General features: G+C 44.4%; 1 protein-coding gene across 1 annotated transcript in view; it reads right to left on the bottom strand.

Moving 5' to 3' along the window:
• Positions 1–2,249: 2,249 nt before the first annotated feature.
• LOC124803397 (facilitated trehalose transporter Tret1-2 homolog) overlaps positions 2,250–21,148 on the bottom strand; it is an 84,962-nt gene continuing 66,063 nt past the window's right edge. Inside the window, exon 3 of the mRNA XM_047264581.1 lies at positions 2,250–3,655. Coding sequence (XP_047120537.1) covers positions 2,250–3,655 — 1,406 coding nt within the window. The remainder of the gene's footprint in view (positions 3,656–21,148) is intronic.

Genomic DNA, 21,148 nt, shown 5'->3' with positions numbered 1-21,148 from the left:
AATAGGTATGTGGTAGAATGAGATTTTCACTGTGCGGCGGAGTGTGGGCTGATATGAAACTTCCCGGCAGATTAAAACTGTATGCCTGACCGAGACTCGAACTCGGGACCTTTGCATTTCGCGGGCAAGTGGTCCACCAACTGAGCTACCCAAGCACGACTCACGCCTCGTCCTCACAGCTTTTACTTCTGCCAGTACCTCGCCTCCTACCTTCCAAGTTTCAGGTATGTGGTACTCAGACAGCCACAATGAGGAAAGAGTGAGAAGTACAAGGAGACCAGTTTGACTGTATTTTTCTACAACGTGTACAGAAGAGGACAATGTTGAGCGTGACTAATCTAATTCATTACATAAAATTTCACAATAAATGGAAATGAAAGATTGGTTATGACCACAAAATCAGTAGTGAAATGCAAATAAGCGTCCTAGACAATTTATGAGTATTCATTACATATGTGAGTTCATTATCTAGAGCTACTAAATCACTTAGTATAATTTATTAATTTTTCAATGCTCAGTTTTCTGAAAATAGTTGCGTTCCTTATCGTCATTAATACTGTCATGTTTATCCAAATGCCGTGTGTAAAGTTGCACATTGGCACCCTTCATTTTTTAGTCCTCGTCCTGTTCTGAAGATATTTCAAACACAAAGTGTGAGCAGTTATAAGGTAATGCCGCACTGTAGTACAAGGCACTATTCCTGATTCATGTACATTGTTCATCGCTTGACGTGTGGATGATAGCGCACATCGTTTGGATTAATATCCATGTCCATAAAGACATCTTAGCATACCTTCCCTAATACGAGGGTCACTCCAAAAGAAATGCACAATATTTTTGTAAAAATACAGTTTTCATTCTGCATGTGTGAAGGATTTACAGTGTGTAGATACATCCTTCCCGCTTGTTAACAAACTTAGTTCAACCTGTTCCCGTGAGTGGCGTCATCACAGCATGTCTCCAAGATGGCTGCTACACTTGACGTTCGTCAGAAGCAACGTGCTGTTATAGAATTCCTGTGCTGTGAAAACGAGACAGTGGGAAACATCCACAAGAAGTTGAAAAAGGTGTATGGAGATGCTGCTGTCGATCGCAGTACAGTTAGTCGGTGGGCAAGCAGGTTACGTGATGAAAGCGGGCACGGCAATGTTGGAGAGTGTCCTTGCAGCGGCAGGCCTCGTACTGCACACGCTTCAGACAATGTGCAGAGAGTTAACGAATAGGTGACTGCTGACAGACGCATCACAGTGAACGAATTGTCACGCTACGTTGGGATAGGGGAAGGAAGTATTTGCAGAATACTGAAAGTGTTGGCGTTTGTTCCAGGTGGGTTCCCAGAATGTTGACAGTGGCTCATAAAGAAACAAGAAAAACGGTATGCAGCGAACTTTTGGAACAGTACAAACATGGTGGAGATGAATTTCTTGGAAGAATTGTGACAGGTGATGAAACATGGCTCCATCATTTTTCATCAGAGACGGAGAGGCAATCAATGGAGTGGCATCATGCAAATTCACCCAAGAAATAAAATTCAAAATCACACCTTCTGCTGGAAAAGTTATGGCTACGGTGTTTTTCGATTCCGAAGGACTCTTGCTTGTGGACATCATGACAAGTGGAACCACCATAAATTCTGATGCTTATGTGACGACACTGAAGTAACTTGAAGCTCGACTGAGTCGTGTTCGACCACATCGGCAAAAGCAGGATGTTTTACTGTTGCACGACAATGCACGGCCACATGTCAGTCAAAAACCTATGGAAGCGATCACAAAACTCGGATGGACAACACTGAAACGCCTGCCTTACGGTCCTGACCTGGCTCCATGTGACTATCATCTCTTTGGGAAACTGAAAGACTCTCTTCGTGGAAGAAGGTTTGAAGATGATGCACGCTGCCAAACAGTGGCTCCACCAGGCTGGTCCAGAATTTTACCGCGCGGATGTACAGGCGCTGGTTCCAAAATGGCGTAAGGCAGTTGAGAGGGGTGGAAATGATGTGTAGAAACGAAAATATTGTTCCTAAAGGATGTATCTACACACTGTAAAACTTTCAGACATGTCGAATAAAAGATGGATTTTATAAAAAATAGTGTGCATTTCTTTTGGAGTGACCCACGTACGTACAACGAAGACGACTACATCTGTCGCTCAGGTGCACTGGACAGCGGCTTCGACATCCGCTGTGAAACTACTGTTAACTCATTCGCCGCATCTAAATTTCTGATTATTGTCTATTAATATCCTGCTTACGTTTGGCTCTCGACTGCAGCGACCTGATTATATCGATGTTTATGTGCCCTAGTTTTCTTCGATTCACCTCTTAGATCAGAAATAATGTCCTTTATGGGGCGATTTTTAGTTTCTGGCAAAAATAGTAGTATATACACGTTGCTAAGTATGCAGGAGACGGCATAAAACCAGTAACATCCGTAGGGCTGCAGCCAGACGACCAGCACGACATAGAGTTTCAAAACCGCCGTTGTGGCAACAGTCTGCAGGGCGAGTCCGACAGAAATGGCGACGGGTAGCGCGTCCGGAGAGAAGAGTTCGTTCAGAATTACGAAGAGTAGAGACCCGATGCCGATGGCGCCGAGCACGAGCGAGAAGGACATGACAGAGGCGGGCAGCCACCAGACGGGGTCCACGTCGTAGCCGCTGGCTTGGGCAAAGAAGTATCCGCCGAGGGCTGTGAGGCAAGCAGCCATGCCGGCGTTGGTGGCCAAGAGGAGAGGCCGCCTTCCGGCTCGGTCCACCAGCGCCGAAGACAGGAAGGTCGCTGCGAACTGGAGGGTCGCCACCACGACGGCGGACCAGGCGGCGGAGCCTCCGTTGCCCGTCGACGACAGCATCTCGACCACGTAGTTGAGGATGGTCATGCCGCCACTCAGCTGCTGGTTGAGGATGAGCACGACGAGTGCGATTAAGCCGCGGCGGGCGGCGCGATCTTTGAAGAACTCTGGTATGGACAGCCGCTTGTGCCCCTTTTCTACCGTCCCCGAACTCAGAGTGGACTGTAGGGCCTTGAGCTCTGCGTCGACGTCGTGGCCGGCGGCACGGAACCAGCGCAGCGACTCTGCGGCTTCTTCGCTTCTGCCTTTGGAGAGCAGGTACTGAGGAGACTCTGGCAGGAAGAAGAAGGAGCACAAGTAGAGTGCTGGGAGGACTACGGCGCCGGCGCACACGATCCGATAGGGAGCCACGGCGCCGACGATGTAGGCGACCAGCACCCCCGCGTTGAACATCAGGGCGAAGAAGGTGCCGAGCGACCCTCGCACGTGTTCCTGGGCTGCCTCGGAAATGTACGTGGTGGACATCACAGGCGAACAGCCTGCGCCGAACCCGGTGAGCACTCGTCCAAGTAGAAGCACTGGAAAGGACGGAGCAAACATGACGGTGAGGCCGGCCAGAATGTCGAAGGCGCCAAGCAGGTAACCGGCCAGCTTGTAGCCCCAGCGTCGGCTGACAGCGCTGGAAACTGCTGGGCCCGGCATCGAGGCCATTACCATCAGCGAAGCCACCCAGGATGACTCGTCCCTGGTCAGTGGCCGGTCCAGCGGGTTCACGGTCGGCTCCGTCGTGTTGCTCTCCAGCACGGGGAGAGAGACAGCGCTCCATCCGACAATGTATCCAGTGTTCATGGCCACGACGTTCGCTGGAAGAAGCAGATGTCTGTATTTAGTATTACAAAACTGTTGTAATAAGCACTGAAGATAGCACAGTACACTTCAAATGGTTCAGATGGCTGTGAGCACTATGGGACTTAACATCTGAGGTCATCAATCCCCTAGAACTTAGAAGTACTTATACCTAACTAACCTAAGGACATCACACACATCCAGGCAGGATGTCGCGCGTATCGGTAGCGCGGTTCCAGACTGAAGCGCCTAGAACCGCTCGGCCACATCGGCTGGCGCACAGTTTACTTCACAACATACTATTCACTCTAAAACTACATTTCAAAAACACCTCAATCTCTAATTACGTAATCTAGGATCTTTTTGACGATTTAAAAATGGAATAATGCGTGCTAAAAACAGGACATAGAGCCAGTGCATCGAATCGAAAGTCAACCGGCACTCGGAAAACCGTCCGAACTCCCGAGAACTGCTTATCAGTTTACAGGCAAGCCCCCGTCATTCATTAATATAACGTGCCCAAACGCTGAACATGCTACACAAGCAACAATTACTTGTAAATTCTCTGTGAGGAGTTTGGTAACGACATAATTTCCAAAAATGCTTCTGCCGATTGGCCGCCTTGCTCGTCTGATCTGATCGTGCCAGACTTTGACCTACGGGGTTATTTACAGGCGACAATGTACAACAACCGCACGGAAAAAAAAGATTCAAATGGCTCTGAACACTATGAGACTAAACATCTGAAGTCATCAGTCCTCTAGAACTTAGAACTACTTAAACCTAACTAACCTAAAGGCATCACACACATCCATGCCTGAGGCAGGATTCCCACCTGCGTCCATAGCAGTCTGGGGGTTCCGCACTGAAGCGCCTAGAACCGCTCGGCCACGCCGGCCGGCTTCGCACGAAAAGCTTACAACAGTTAAAAGATCGAACTCACGAGGAAATTTCCAGAGTTCCTCCTGCAGTTACCAAACGTGTTCAAAAACTGAGTGAAATGCCTCGAGTATATGAATACAAAAAAAAAAAATGTTGAAATGTGTGTGAAATCTTATGGGACTTAACTGATAAGGTCATCAGTCCCTAAGCTTACATGCTAGTTAACCTAAATTATTCTAAGGACAAACACACACACCCATACCCGAGGGAGGACTCGAACCTCCGCCGGGATCAGCTGCACAGTCGATGACTGCAGCGCCTAGACCGCTCGGCTAATCCCGCGTGGCTACATGAATACCAGGTGTAGAAGTTTAATACCGGAATTTCCATACAGATGGTGCTAGCTGTCAGTGTAGGGCCTGCGAGACCGCGTCTGCAGCGCCATCTGCTTCCTGTAACGGCTGACGACGAATGTCAACACACTAGAAATGGGGGATCTGCTCCTGAACTGATTCATAGAGTTGAATCTTTCAAAGGAGTGAACAATCAGTGATTCAGAAAAAAAGAACGGCAGCTCCAAACGTTTCCCACAGCAGAGAGAGAGAGAGAGAGAGAGAGAGAGAGAGAATCGGAGCAGATCAGCAGGGCCTCTGCTGGTGACAGCACACTGCACGCCACACAACACAGCCAGCGCCAGCCTCTGCCCTGCCTCTGCTTTGGCTGCCTGCATTGTGCAGTGCCCCATTGGATTTCGTGTTTCACATATGCCGTGCCGTCTCTGTGCTTCCTCTGCCGCGTGGAGTGTCTGGCGCACCTTAATTAGCATCGGACTCCGTCGGCGGTCGTTTCAGTCGCACGTCCTGTCCTCTGGGCAGTTGATGCGAGCAACAGGACAGAGGGCCTCCTAACGGAGAACATAAGAACTACTTGCGACAACCTGCTCGCAAGAGAACAGACGATTTGTCTCGGAGCGGGTGATTGGTGACCGTTCACCGCTCCCCCCACCCTCGGAACTAGCCCGCTCAACGCTCACCCCACCGTTCTCGGCTCTAGCCAGAGCGTTGAGCAAAGAAACTCAGGTGTCACTCTGGTCTCTGCAGTCTTAGCTCACGCAGTAATACAGCTCGCGGCTCCACCTGCTTGACTCAGCGCCTCTGCATCGGAGATCGTCTCTACTGGATATTGTTCTTCGTAGTAATACCGGTATGTATATTACATAATTATGTTATGTATACATCGTTTGTTTTTATTTTATTTTTATTTGTTTAAACTGATAAGATTAGGTTCCTGACGACTCCTCTTACTATAGGATTTTTTATTATGGACACTCGAATTTACGCTTTAATTACGAGCGAACCGATAAACCCATCGCAAAATGTGATGCACCAATATTTTCCTTGTTTTATTTTGCGTAAGGCTATATGCAGCACTTTGGTCTTACAGTCAAATTTATATATTTTTTTCTTATTGCAGTACGGATTTTGCGATTTTAGGCGTCTTCAGAAAGCTACATCAGTTCCCTGTGAGCGTATCTTCTCAAAAGCAGGACAAATATGCAATGACAGAAGGAACAGACTCACTTCGAGTAAAACTGAACAAATTTTATTTATAAACCAGAACATTGATTGGTTTTTCCTATAATATATACTCACTGTTTGTGTCGACTATGCATACTAAAATATATTACAGTTTTTGTATGTTACTTTTTATGCAATTAAAGTTTGTTTACATAATATGAATCAGTCTTAGTTTCAAAATTTCCCTACCTGATAAAAATACTTAGAATTTTATTGTAATATTTTTATTTTTTCCACCAGATGAAATGTATAACTTTTCTATCTCAAAGTGACTCAGGATGTAATATAAACTTATCAGTGATTTTTTCCTTCATTGCGGACTGCAGTCATTCTGTACTTTATGAATGAAAATGCAACAATTTGATTAAGTTTCATTATTACTTCATTTCACACTATCACTATTTAGATGTAGAGGTTTGTTTTGCGGGGCACTCAAAAGTGTCGTTATCAGCATGGTGTTTTAGCTTTGTAGCCATTATCATGTGCAAAGGTGAAATATTTACACTCCTGGAAATTGAAATAAGAACACCGTGAATTCATTGTCCCAGGAAGGGGAAACTTTATTTACACATTCCTGGGGTCAGATACATCACATGATCACACTGACAGAACCACAGGCACATAGACACAGGCAACAGAGCATGCACATTGTTGGCACTAGTACAGTGTATATCCACCTTTCGCAGCAATGCAGGCTGCTATTCTCCCATGGAGACGATCGTAGAGATGCTGGATGTAGTCCTGTGGAACGGCTTGCCACGCCATTTCCACCTGGCGCCTCAGTTGGACCAGCGTTCGTGCTGGACGTGCAGACCGCGTGAGACGATGCTTCATCCAGTCCCAAACATGCTCAATGGGGGACAGATCCGGAGATCTTGCTGGCCAGGGTAGTTGACTTACACCTTCTAGAGCACGTTGGGTGGCACGGGATACATGCGGACGTGCATTGTCCTGTTGGAACAGCAAGTTCCCTTGCCGGTCTAGGAATGGTAGAACGATGGGTTCGATGACGGTTTGGATGTACCGTGCACTATTCAGTGTCCCCTCGACGATCACCAGTGGTGTACGGCCAGTGTAGGAGATCGCTCCCCACACCATGACCCGGGTGTTGGCCCTGTGTGCCTCGGTCGTATGCAGTCCTGATTGTGGCGCTCACCTGCACGGCGCCAAACACACATACGACCATCATTGGCACCAAGGCAGAAGCGACTCTCATCGCTGAAGGCGACACGTCTCCATTCGTCCCTCCATTCACGCCTGTCGCGACACCACTGGAGGCGGGCTGCACGATGTTGGGGCGTGAGCGGAAGACGGCCTAACGGTGTGCGGGACCGTAGCCCAGCTTCATGGAGACGGTTTCGAATGGTCCTCGCCGATACCCCAGGAGCAACAGTGTCCCTAATTTGCTGGGAAGTGGCGGTGCGGTCCCCTACGGCACTGCGTAGGATCCTACGGTCTTGGCGTGCATCCGTGCGTCGCTGCGGTCCGGTCCCAGGTCGACGGGCATGTGCACCTTCCGCCGACCACTGGCGACAACATCGATGTACTGTGGAGACCTCGCGCACCATGTGTTGAGCAATTCGGCGGTACGTCCACCCGGCCTCCCGCATGCCCACTATACGCCCTCGCTCAAAGTCCGTCAACTGCACATACGGTTCACGTCCACGCTGTCGCGGCATGCTACCAGTGTTAAAGACTGCGATGGAGCTCCGTATGCCACGGCAAACTGGCTGACACTGACGGCGGCGGTGCACAAATGCTGCGCAGCTAGCGCCATTCGACGGCCAACACCGCGGTTCCTGGTGTGTCCGCTGTGCCGTGCGTGTGATCATTGCTTGTACAGCCCTCTCACAGTGTCCGGAGCAAGTATGGTGGGTCTGACACACCGGTGTCAGTGTGATCTTTTTTCCATTTCCAGGAGTGTATTACATATCTGACATGTCTGAATGATTGTTGTCACGATATTACAATCATTCAGACATGTCAGATATTTTATGACTATTTCACCTTTGACCATGATAATGGCTACAAAGCAAAAACCACGATAGTGCAAAATAAATCAATAATTAAAAACTTTGTCATATCGTGAAAATTTTAATAAACAATACAAAATTCTTACTCATTATCTGTGTTACTTCAAAATAGGATCATATAAGATCAAAATACGGGCCTAGTACTGGAATAAACCAAGTTTAAAGGGCAATGTGCCTTCCATTTATTTTCTATTGTGAATGAGTGGTGAGTCATGAAAAAGAGCTAGTTCATTTCAGGGAGTGAACAGTTCTGATCCAATCTCTGAAAAGAACAGTTTTGCCCATCTCTACAACACACAGTAACCCAAGTTCCATACATCGGTATCTGTTTGAAACCCTCAAACATGTCGAGTTTTGTGCCTGCGAACAACGATGTGCGGACAACATTCGTTTTTTGTTATCATTTGAAGAAAACTGCTGTAGAATCGCATCGGATGCTCGTCGAAGCTTTCAGCGGACATGCTCTTGGGAAAACACCATGTTTCGAATGGTTCAAAAAACTCAAAAGTGGTGACTTTGACGTGGGAAACGACGAGCGCGGGGAACCACCGAAATAGTCCGAAGACAACGAATTGCATGCCTTATTGTATGAAGACGATACTCATACTCAACAGGAACTCGCGGAACAATTGAATGTGATGCAGAAAGCCTCTTCGGTTGAAAGCTATGGGAGAGCTGCAGAAAGTGGGAAAATGGGTACCGTATGAACCGAATGAAAGACAGCAAACAAATCGAAAGACCACTTGTGAAATGCTGCTCGCCAGATACGAAAGAAAGTGGTTTCTCTGTCTAATAGTGACAGGTGATGAAAATGGATATATTTTGAGAATCCCAAGCGTCGTAAATCATGGGTGAATCCAGGCAAACCATCGACATCCACTGCAAGACCAAATCACTTTGGAAAGAAAAGAATGCTCTGTTTTTGGTGGGATCAGAAGGGTGTCATGCATTATGAGCTGCTGAAACCTGGTGATACCGTGAACACTGATCGCTACCAACAGAAAATGATCGATTTAAATCGAGCATTACTTGAAAAACGACCGGAATATGGAAAAAGGCAACGCAAAGTAATTTTGCTCCATGATAACGCCCCATCACACACAGCAAAAGGGCTCAGTCAAACGATCGAGGCGTTCAGTTGGGAAATACTAGGGCATGCGGCTGATTCTTCGGACTTGCCTCCGTCCGATTATCATCTATTTGCAACATTGGGACACACTCTCGCTGAACAACGCTTCAGTTCGTATGATGTACGAAAATGGTTCGCTTCCAAAGAAGAACTTTTTTGGCGTGGAATTCATAGCCTCCTATGGCAAACCGTTCAGAAGTTATGATGATTTTATTTCATATATTCCAATAACGATCACCCTGTATTTACGGTACAAGAAACAACGGTTTACTTGTAGGTAAGCCCAACAGCTAAAATCCACTATTAATAAAATAAACAAAACTTATCCGTTCGCTATCGGCAACAGGTATCTATTTACTGGGTTTCAATATGGAAGACTTCGCTCATGCACACTAAATTTTGGTGTACATATTGCAACCGTCTTTCGATTCTGTATACTGTCTATGCTGTGGTTCCACAATGTTTAAGATCGTCGCAGATGTATAGATTTCCTCTGTGAGCCTCAGTGCCGTTTTGCAACCGACAAAAATGTCACAGTTTAACTGAACATCTTGACTGACGACTGGAATTTGTCTCACTAAAGACGGCAGGATAATAACTTCATCAGAGGGAAACAACCGCACAAAGCAATCTTTGTAATGTGTGCTTAATGTGTGCTTTTTGGAATAGCTTCTTCAATATGGAGCTCTGGTCTTCCACAGTCTGTTATTGCCAATCATGCCTGCAAGACGTGCCATTCGAGAGTAACATTATGATTACATTGTGTTAAAACGATAAATTGGAAGGGATGTTGTCTGCCATACATAGTTATTCTAGCAATGCGTGTTCCGGTCGTCTAGGCGTATTCCCTGTTTACGATTTTCAGCACAATCGCTTTCGTATCATGGAAAATAGTTTGCTATAGCTGAGATCCGTAAGCGTTTGAAATTACAGAAAAGGAATCCCCTGAGTCAACTAGCGCTCGGACAATTTGGCCGTCGGTGATGACGTCACTGAGATGTGTTGACATTTTGTTGACTGTCGTCTATGGAGGATTTGCATCTGTGACGGCCTCGTCTCCACAGATGTACACCTCGTTAATTTTTCCAGAAAATCGCCAGCTACGCGAGCGGCTGCTACCTCTGTACAGCGATGGAAAAGGGCTGTGTGTGTGTGTGTGTGGGGGGGGGGGGGGGGGGGTTGGGTTGATTTGGGGGAGGAGACCAAACTGCGAGATTATCGGTCTTATCGGATTAGGGAAGGATGCGGAAAGAAGGCATCCGTGCCCTTTGAAAGGAACCATCCCGGCATTTGCCTGAAGAGATTTAGGGAAATCACGGGAAACCTGAATCAGGATGGCCGGACGCGGGATTGAACCGTCGTCCTCCCGAATGCGAGTCCAGTGTGCTAACCACTGCGCCACCTCGCTCGGTGAATGGCTGTGTTGTGTGGGGAGCGACTTCGTTCAGGCTTTTGCGATGGGTTTTCGTCCCACACGGCCACTGTAATCGTCTGCAGCTACCTCGCGTGAACAGGACTGTTGTGATTGTTGACGTCAGGCAGGGAACAGTCAACGAAATCATGCCTTCTTTGTCTGCAGTAGCGTACAATCTGTCCAGATGTCTACATTAGAAACACACTGGCGTATTGTCCTCTGTCCTCCAGATGTCTGTCATTTTGTGGGCGTAGTGGTTTGTTGCGCCTGCGTTGGTCGGATGCTGGTTACGATACAGGTCCGAGTTGGCCGAGGTCTCTCTTCAAAGAGCATCTGACAAGTGGCGAAGATTGTTACTAAGGCCTGATATACTTCTTCGACGTTCCGTATTACCTCCTGACATATGGGGTGGAGATTAATAGGTTTTCCCCTTGTGTGCCCGATCCGACGTTCCTGGCCGCCATACACTGCTATATTTCTCTTACTATCCGGCGTATGAGAGAGGCGAATTCATGGTTTTTCGCAATTGCCACAGGGACAACATTCAGGAGTCGTCCATACTTGTTTCGTCTAACTCTACCCTGTCGCATTGCCTTGATGCGTTGGCGCTGATTTATCAATTCCTCTGCCGTTCTGATATCCTTGGCAAAGTCCTTCTACGACTCCTTTCATCAAATGTGAGATTTAGTTGGCTTCTGTCATCCGGATTCACGATGTGGTTTATGGCCGATACATTCTGTTTGTGCGATTATGTCGTTTCTTTATGACGTTGGGCCCTGATCCTCAGTTGTCCGCGTAGTGGACTTGCAGCTGTTCTTTGCCAAACGGTTTGTTACGTTTATCCCAACTGTCAGTTTCTCTTCATTTTTCGAGAAACACTGCCATTCTGTGCCGTTCAATAAAAGTACGTACGTGCCAAACATATCATATCATACCCAACTGCGACTCGTTCGAATCCTTTGGGCCATTTCGTCGGGTCCTGATTAGCGTGTGCAGAAAACGTCGATGGGTGACTGATGTACAGCTGAATTACTGCTGTTTTGGAATCCATCTGCCTCCTGAATATACAGGGTGTTACAAAAAGGTACGGCCAAACTTTCAGGAAACATTCCTCACACACAAAGAAAGAAAATATGTTATGTGCACATGTGTCCGGAAATACTTACTTTCCATGTTAGAGCTCTTTTTATTACTTCTCTTCAGATCACATTAATCATGGAATGCAAACACACAGCAACAGAACGTTCCAGCGTGACTTCAAATACTTTGTTACAGGAAATCTTCAAAATGTCCTCCGTTAGCGAGGATACATGCATCCACCCTCCGTCGCATGGAATCCCTGATGCGCTGATGCAGCCCTGGAGAATGGCGTATTGTATCGTAGCCGTCCACAATACGAGCAGGAAGAGTCTCTACATTTGGTATCGGGGTTGCGTAAACAAGAGCTTTCAAATGCCCCCATAAATGAAAGTCAAGAGGGTTGAGGTCAGGAGAGCGTGGAGGCCATGGAATTGGTCCGCCTCTACCAATCCATCGGTCACCGAATCTGTTGTTGAGAAGCGTACGAACACTTCCACTGAAATGTACAGGTGCTCCATCGTGCATGAACCACATGTTGTGTCGTACTTGTAAAGGCACATGTTCTAGCAGCACAGGTAGAGTATCCCGTATGAAATCATGATAACGTGCTCCATTGAGCGTAGATGGAAGAACATACTGACGAAATTAAAATGAGCTGTAACATGGAAATTAAGCGTTTCCGGCCACATGTCCACATAACATCTTTTCTTTATTTGTGTGTGAGGAATGTTTCCAGAAAGTTTGGCCGTACCTTTTTGTAACACCCTGTATGTATCTTAGGAAGTTTGTATTACTTGTATTTTGACCTGTAGGCGAGGATCTTTACTTGCCTAACCGGAACCACGGCGGTGAAAATGTATTGAAGTACTCTGCAGCTCCGCCAAATAACATTATGTCGAAACCACAGTCAATTCCAAATTCACAGCCAGGGTGTCAATGAAGTACAACTCTTAGAACTTGTGAAGCTGACGACTGACTGTTTGTATTCTTGAAACGTGCTTCACCGTTTCTGTTTGACAGCCATGAATAAAATTTTGTTACTGATACTGATCTTCCGGACAAGGAGTGCAACTACTTATACAAACACTGAATATTCCAGAATGCGTGCGTTTGTACAAACATTGAATATTCCAGAAACCACAAACAAGAGGTATTTCAAGAAACCTCTAGAAATGATAAATAACACATATTTGCGAGCAATGCTAGCCACTACGCCATACAGCATACACCACAGCTCACGACATTGCGTTTGAATAATTAGAAATGACCCAAATCCATGCTACATGAACGGGCTGATTTAGCTAGACATCATTTCTAAATGTAATAGCACGAAGTACAAAGATATAATGTAACCTCAAAACACTTGTCAATTCGAGTGTGCAACATGAGATCGATTAGTAATCTGTCCTTGGCTCTTACTATATCATATCTGCGAACTGTTGTGAGTATTACACCAGATGTACGCCTTTAGCGAAATTGTGCTTTCCTAAAGTGCTATTGTCAGCGTCGAACGCTAATACAGTGTCGAACAATACCACTCCGAATTTCTCTGGAACCTTTATCACACTTCCTCATTTTACCCTTCTTTGATTTCTCGTTTTCTTCGATTTGGAATGTTCAAAAACGTAACACCCAGTGTCATTAACGTCGCCAAAGTAATGTGGATTGGTTGCTATTATTATTGGAGTCAATAGAAAATGCGACTAATCTAACCAGACAGCTCCAGAGACCAGCATCTAAATCAGGATTGGAAGACATCTATCGACAACGCAAAATTCACAAAGAGTTTAAAAACGGCGTCACATGTACCTACAGGTCAAAACTAGAAGAGAAGATCTCATGAAGGAATGTTTCAGAATGTGGTATTGTAAGCTTATTTGTCCGTCGCTGACATAGAAGACCGCAAACCTTCTTTCCTTCCCGTCTGGGCAAGCTGTGCAGTGACTAGAGTACATGTAAAGCTTACTGGGACAGGGTAAATGCTAGCTACAACGAAGTCGATAATTAGATTGTAATATTGGCATTTTAATTTGATATCCCCCACAACTGACAAAATTTACAAAAAGAAAGTGAATTCCGTTGTCTAGCCACACACTCCTGAGAATAGCACATTACCAGTTTGCAATTACGTGCCCCTATTACCGGCAGCTGCGTTGGTAAATACTCGGCACCTCGCAAGGATAACTAGCATATCAAGAATATTAGGTAAGTTGTTGGAAGTGGTTAAGCGTTGGTGAAAATCTCGCTTCTGAGCACACAGAGAGCTCTAACCGCAGAACTCTGCACGGAACACGCGTTGGTGCAGTGCTGCGATACAGACCGTATATCTCCCTTCGAAGACGATGGCCAAGACGCCGTCTCCAAGTCCGTACCGCTCGATGGCTGAAGGCAAAGTCCACTTTCTCCACAACTCTCCCGTCTCCCACGCGTACGAAAATGCGGCGGAAGAATACTCAGTTTCGGCCAATGTCGAACGCTCTATCACCGCCGAAATCCCTCCACTGAGATCTACCCAGTGATCGAGTAGGTCATAATGCCCCTAGGCAAACGAAATTCCCGTCTTCGCCACGTGTTGCCCAGCGCAGGTGGCTCCGGATGCCGGGCTATCCCCAAAAGCGCCGTATTGTCCCGCGTTTCCGGTGACCGCTACCTGCCGCCCACGGCGGCCCGGCGAGCTACGGGCAGCTGCAGACTTTATATTCCACAACTCTCAACTTCCTACACTTTTGACCAACGCTTTAAGTTAGTGACTTAATCATGCAGACATCAGGGAATATTGCTCGAGAGTGCCTCATTAGAAATTTACCAAATCACAGATTCAAGTTACTAAACCCGATATGTAATAACAGCTGCATAAGAGGATAGGATAGCTTCAGCCTTACAGACACTTGGAAAAAGGAATGGGAGAACTCAGTAATTATCACCTTATTATTGACCCCTCAAAAGCACTAAAAGGGATCGACTTTGCTAGGAAAGACTGGGTTAAGCTCAACCGTATCCGAAGTGAGCACTCTAGCTGCAAGGCCACGCTCTATAAATGGGGATTCGTAGACAACCCAAGCTATGACTGTGGAGCACCTGAGTAAACTCTGGACCACATCACAAAAGTGTGTCTTACCAGGAAATTCAGTGGATCAGAAGAGGACTTCATAGAAGCCACACCTCGAGCTATGAAGTGGATCCAAGCCCTGGACATAGATGTGCAACCAACAGTTTTTCGTTCGCATGACATGTCATTTTTCTGTGTATCGTAACACATTGACTACTTACATGTATAAGAAATATTTTATTTATATTCATTTGCTTTGTAATGTCAATTTTTGTGTATATGCTGCTAGCATCTCATACGATAAATAAATAAACACATACAACCAGATGACTTTTTCGATCAAACAATTTGTAATTTACCTTTTGAGAACAGTGCTACTTAGAAGGCTAAAACGTGTGGAAACTATATCTCAGGAATAGATTGAGAACTCGAAGACCGGGAGACAGTTAGTATAAGACGAACAAACAAGACTTATGTAGGACGTCGTGCACCGTTAGGAAGGACTGTTTTTAAGATATATTGCAGCCTCATGTTAGACAATTAGTCTCATTACCATTTCTGAAAACGATAATAGTAACGTTTGTGTGAACTGAGGCTGAAATAATAAAAAAAGAATCAAAAGAATGTCACTGTGTTCCCCTAAAGCATTATGTCTAATCTAAGAAGATCTATAGTCTTCGGCCATATAATTATATTGGGCGAGAAAAGATTGGCATATCGTATATAGTAATTTCTTATGACCTACAAAATTGAGGTACTGTGAAGCCAAGAGATACGAAGGGATTTGGAAGAATGTATAAAAAGAGACTTCCATAGATCTGCTGGACAGAATTAAACTTAGCAGGAAAATGTCATTGAGAGAGGTGCGAATGAGTGTGCAAAGAGTGATGCTCAAAGAGCAGTAGACAAGGACTAGGATAAAAACTGTAAAACCAGAAGATGATCCCAAATAACGTGGTGCACATATGGATTGCTGTAAATCACACCACTCACCTAACCTCCCTAAACGCAGCAATATCCCACCCCAAAGCTAGATATCTTCTGCTGTCCTCATGATGCCCCTGATAGTCGAGCAGATAGACCCAGTGCACTTCACGTAAAGATGTAGCAGCGAAGTTACGTGCAGTGAAGTGTAAAAACGTCAATTCAGTTGCGTCCAGAAATGTTTACACAGGAATCAATGGACACGTGTAAGGTGTAGGGACATATAAAAGTAAAATGTAGATCACGTCTAATAAGCGTAAATAACGTAAATTCTGTGACCTAAGAGTGTTACATATCTAAAAATCAGATGCTTATGTCTTAGGAAACAATCAGTTATTTATTACTAGCCCACTGAAGATACTGAATATAATTAGATGTAACATGTTTGTGGAAAAATAATAGTGAAGAATAGTTGAAAAAGACTATTATCAACAAGATGAAAAGAACCAACAACAGCAGAAGAACACCGATCCACTGATTTTCATGACATTTACTGTCTAGTGAGGAGTCTTTGTGACAAGTCACGTAAAGATTATTTCCAGTAGAGTACTTCATAAAAACTCCGTAAAAATACTAGGAGCATGTGATAATGGAGGCTGTGTTCTGCCTGCGTAGTTTCACTCCCCTTAGGCCATATTTGTCCGTAACTGCATCTCACTTCTTGCAAATTTCTAGCTGCTCTTGCGAAATGCTTTATTGTAAACAATGGCAAGCCTGATATCACTACAATCCTACTTCTATGTGTTTTATGCTAAAAATAAAACAGTGAAACCGTTGTGTCTGCCTGTTTGTTCGAACACGCTACTCTGCAAAACTACTAGACGAATTTTCATGGGGTTTCGACAGGTATCTTGGGCGTAGGCTGGGGCAACATACACACCACATTTTATCAAAATCGGAACACGAAATAAAGACATTGTAATTTAAAGTTATATCTGAAATCGTGTGCTCAGCTTTTTACTTCGGATATTTACCTTAGTGACGGTGCAGTACACCGAAGAACACCTGGTGCTGTTAGTTTCGTGGTACAGAAAGGAAGCAGTAGATTCTGCTGTTGGTTTATTTACCCTAGTGGCAGACGTAATTTCGGAAATTTACGTTAGTGACAGAATTAAGCGCCGCAGTCTTATCTTTACGAACAAAATTGCTTCATACGTTCCCGTTCGGTAGCTCTCGTTTATATTTGACTTCTTGGCTAGGAAAACCGAATTTATTGATGAAGTGATCCTATAAGGGATCAGTCTTTGCCGATTGAGGTACAGAATCCTAATCAGCGACGATATGCGAAGACCCTTCTTTAACTTCCACTACGAAGCATCAGATTATACCTAGTCTACTAATGAGACGCTCTTGTCTGTGCTTGAACGACTGAACTATTTCCGTACTGTATTGTAGTGTCTATGTCATTCCGAATTACGATGCAAAGTTCCTCTGGACATGCTTGCATGTCCTAAGGAAGAGGCACTGAGGCGCCTACAGCCGTTATAAAATGCATTACATGTATTCGCAGTTGTGAATATGGACAACCATTAGCTGTAGAAAAGGGTGACGCCAATGAGAATTTGTGCAGCACCAGGCATCGATCCAGAATTTCCTGTTTACCACGAGCGGTCACCTTACCATTTGGCTATCCGTGCACGACATACGGCCAGATCCAAACAATCTATATGTCGTCAACGACGCGTCTACAACCTGTGTTCGTACATCCATTATGTTGTGGCGTAACAAGACAGCCACGCCACTCGGAAGTAGCCGAAAGGCACGCGCTAACTCACGCAGGCTAGAGATAGGTCTGAAACAGGATACGTAATGAATGCTATAAAGAAAAGTACGTAGCTGCTGGAATACTTAACTTTAATCCATCCTTGTTGTACATCGCTATTGACGATACAAGTGAGACTCTATAGTTTCAGACAATATACTGCTAATGGCGCCTTGCCAGGTCGTAGCTATTGACTTAGCTGAAGGCTATTCTAACTATCTGATCTGCAAATGAGCGAGGCTTCGTCAGTGTGCATCGCTAGCGAAGTCGTCCGTACAACTGGGGCGAGTGCTAGTAAGTCTCTCGAGACCTGCCGTGTGGTGGCGCTCGGTCTGCGATCACTGACAGTGGCGACACGCAGGTCCGACATGTACTAATGGACCGCGGCCGATTTGAAGCTACCACCTAGCAATTGTGGTGTCTGGCGGTGACACCACACATTATGTGTATTCCCGCGCAGGTGAGACGTTTTACTTGCACCTCCGGTGTCGGCGGATAAATAAGATATTGCAGTGCATGTGTTATTTCAAATTAAATACAAAGTTCCTTTGGAATGCATGCATGTACCGGTCCGGCACCAACTTTCATTGACGTTATTCTATTCCACAGCCGATGGTTGTCCATATTCGCAATTGCGAATACATTCAATGGACTTCCAAGTGAACGATGTCTGTAGTTCAGATGTAAGTGGTGATCAAAATGTTTCCGTTCGAGGACTTTGATGCAGCGTATATGCAACGTAGCGCGACTCCAATGTCGTTACACAAGCACTGACATTACAGGGGGTTATTCTTTCCGACTTGCGTGCGGTAAATGCGGAAACGTGAACTTCGGCGACGTTATTACCAAATGCGTCGAAACAAGACCGAAGAGCTGTTATTCTTTCCTTGGCTGCTGAATGGCAAACATAGTTAGCCATCCATAGGAGAAAGAAGAATGTTATGGGACAGCATATCTGTCGAAAACCACTATTGCGGTAAAAAAAAAAAAAAAAAAAAAAAAAAAAAAAACCTTGTAGAGTCGACGATTACTGCAGGACGAAGACGTGCAGGAGGCAGCAGTTAGGGATCACTTCACCCAGAAAACGTTTTACCAAACATGTATCTTGAAACAGGTACTCATAAAGGTTGATTGCCTCAACGCTCACGGCGATTTTGCCTGATTGGCATACCGATTCAGGCTGTACCGCCTTCGAACGGAAATTTTTTGATCACTCTTTGGACAGTATTCATTCTGCCGAAGTGCACGGTTCCGGCTGAACAATAATTAGTAGAATGTGTCGAAATTTTATTTTGTCTCAAGGGTTTTCAGAAATGTTTGATTAATATAATTATCCATAAGACTTACTACTGCAGATGTAAGAACAATTCTGTCTGTTGCTTTGTTGTAAGAGTGTTGCTTAAGTTGTTTTGGTTATCTAATATTCTCCGAAATTCTCGTATAGATATCGATAAGGTTTTTTTAAGGAAAATTTCTTTTTTAAAACTGTGTTTCACGATAACACTAGCGACGAGACAATCCGGACAAGACATCACGGAAGAAAATCAAATTGGAAACCTCCACTTACGTGTCCATCTTGTGCTCTGTTCAGATGTTAGTATTACACTCAACAGAATTATGCGTCGCCAAGGTAGTAAATACAGCAACAATCATCTACTGCCGTTTGAATGATTTGAACGTCGAGCGGAAGAATAACTGTCGAAGTAATTCAAACCAACTGTAAGGTAAGTCGAATTTCTTTGACACTGTTCTTCGAGGAGAAACTGGGCTGCTGGGGAACCCATTGCATTATGACCAATGATCTCAGAAATCAGTTTCGTGTAACATTAATCCAGGGATATAAGAGAAGGGTGATATTTCCATGGAGACGATTTGACTGACTGATTGTAATTTATATTCGTACTGCAGTTGCTGCTACGTTGGTAAGTCTCTCTTTGGGAACATTTTACCAGAAATGGGGTTACGTTTGCTAGGGATCTGTTTTGCAAATACGTATGCTTCTCTTGGTCCGGTTTGATGATGTCTTCCAAGACCGATACTACGCCACAGATTTCTCATCTAAATAATGTACATCCAAAAATTGTTTATGAAATAATAACAATTAGACAATGCAAGTATTTGAAGAAGAACGAGATAGAGCAAAACTTGAGCGTATTACAAAACACACATAGCCTACGTAAATAGTGAAGCCTTAGCGTTTAACCAAATTCTATAAACTGTAGTGCACGACTAAACACCTACTTATAGGTTCTGCTACGTATCTTTTCCTTTGCGAGTGCCATTGGACTCTATAGTGTTGCATTTAAGCCGCTGAGGAGCCGTTAACATAAAAACGCTTTTGCTCTATGGTTCTGTCATAATAAATCTGCGAAATAGTTTACTAAAATGGCCTATCATAGAAAACAGCGTACTTTTAATTGTAGCTTATGCTTAAAAATCTTCTAATCGACTGACAATAATAATGTCTTTATGGAGGTGAATAACAATGCTACAAAAAAGTTCTTGTTACTATTTGGACCTATAGAGTAACTTTTTGGACTTCAGACCTCAAAAAGCAGCATCTCTTTTTTTTAATGCAGGTTAATTCTTACAAAGAAGAAGAAAGCAACCAGCCACTATTAATACTGCTATTTATTTTGGTAAATAGCGCCGTAACCGGTTTCGAACTGGCAAGTTCATCATCAGACGGCTGTTCACATGATTTGCAAGATACACTTTACATAATCGTCAGTTTTCGATTTTTATTCTTCCACTGTGGCGAAATATTTTTGGTGTGTTGGTGCCCTACTGTAGAAAACAGTGTCAGAAGCGTCCTATGCGAAAATAACTAATCTCCAAACGATGAAACAAAGAGTAAATAAATATGTGACGTTAAGTGGTTATGGTACTTACGTCAAAATTCCGTGCGATTTTGTTGCGAAGTTGCAGGATTGTACTTTCCGAATATTCCAAAATATATCCAGCACTTATGTAATTTGTACATCATCATACTGTGTAATGCACCACACACACACCAGAAAGACTTTGGCACATGTGAAATTATCACAAAGATTGAAGCGTTACAAATATAACAGTGTCAGAGACGTTCTCTCTCAGAGACATTGCAATATACAGATTGCTTTGATTTCACAGTATGACTGTTTTTTAAAGAATAACGCAACATAATGAAAATTAAAACACAAAGACAAACCTTACATTATGAGCATATAATATTACAGATGAAGTTGACAGCCGTCCGATGATGAACTTGCCAGTTCGAAACCGGTTACGGTGCTATATAACTAAATAAATAGTAGTATTAACAGTGGCTGGTTGCTGTCTTCTTCTTTGCAAGAATTAACCTACATTAATTGTACACAACCACGGTCTCACCATGTCAGTTTTAGACAAAATAGCATCTCGTTTTTTGATACAATATATTCTTGTTGTATGAGACTACTAACGAATTAGCTATATAAATTACTGCACTTACAATAGGCAATGTTTGTACTGCGTTTTTCCTTTAATTCAGCATGCAAGACACTTTAATTATCACAGTAAGCAGCACTTATTTTAGTCTTTGACCATCGCGAACGAGCCTGCAACAATATATAGCAGTAT

The sequence above is a fragment of the Schistocerca piceifrons genome, chromosome 6 (assembly GCF_021461385.2).
Source record: "Schistocerca piceifrons isolate TAMUIC-IGC-003096 chromosome 6, iqSchPice1.1, whole genome shotgun sequence".
NCBI classification, from domain to species: domain Eukaryota; kingdom Metazoa; phylum Arthropoda; class Insecta; order Orthoptera; family Acrididae; genus Schistocerca; species Schistocerca piceifrons.
This window is presented reverse-complemented; position numbering and strand designations above follow the sequence as displayed.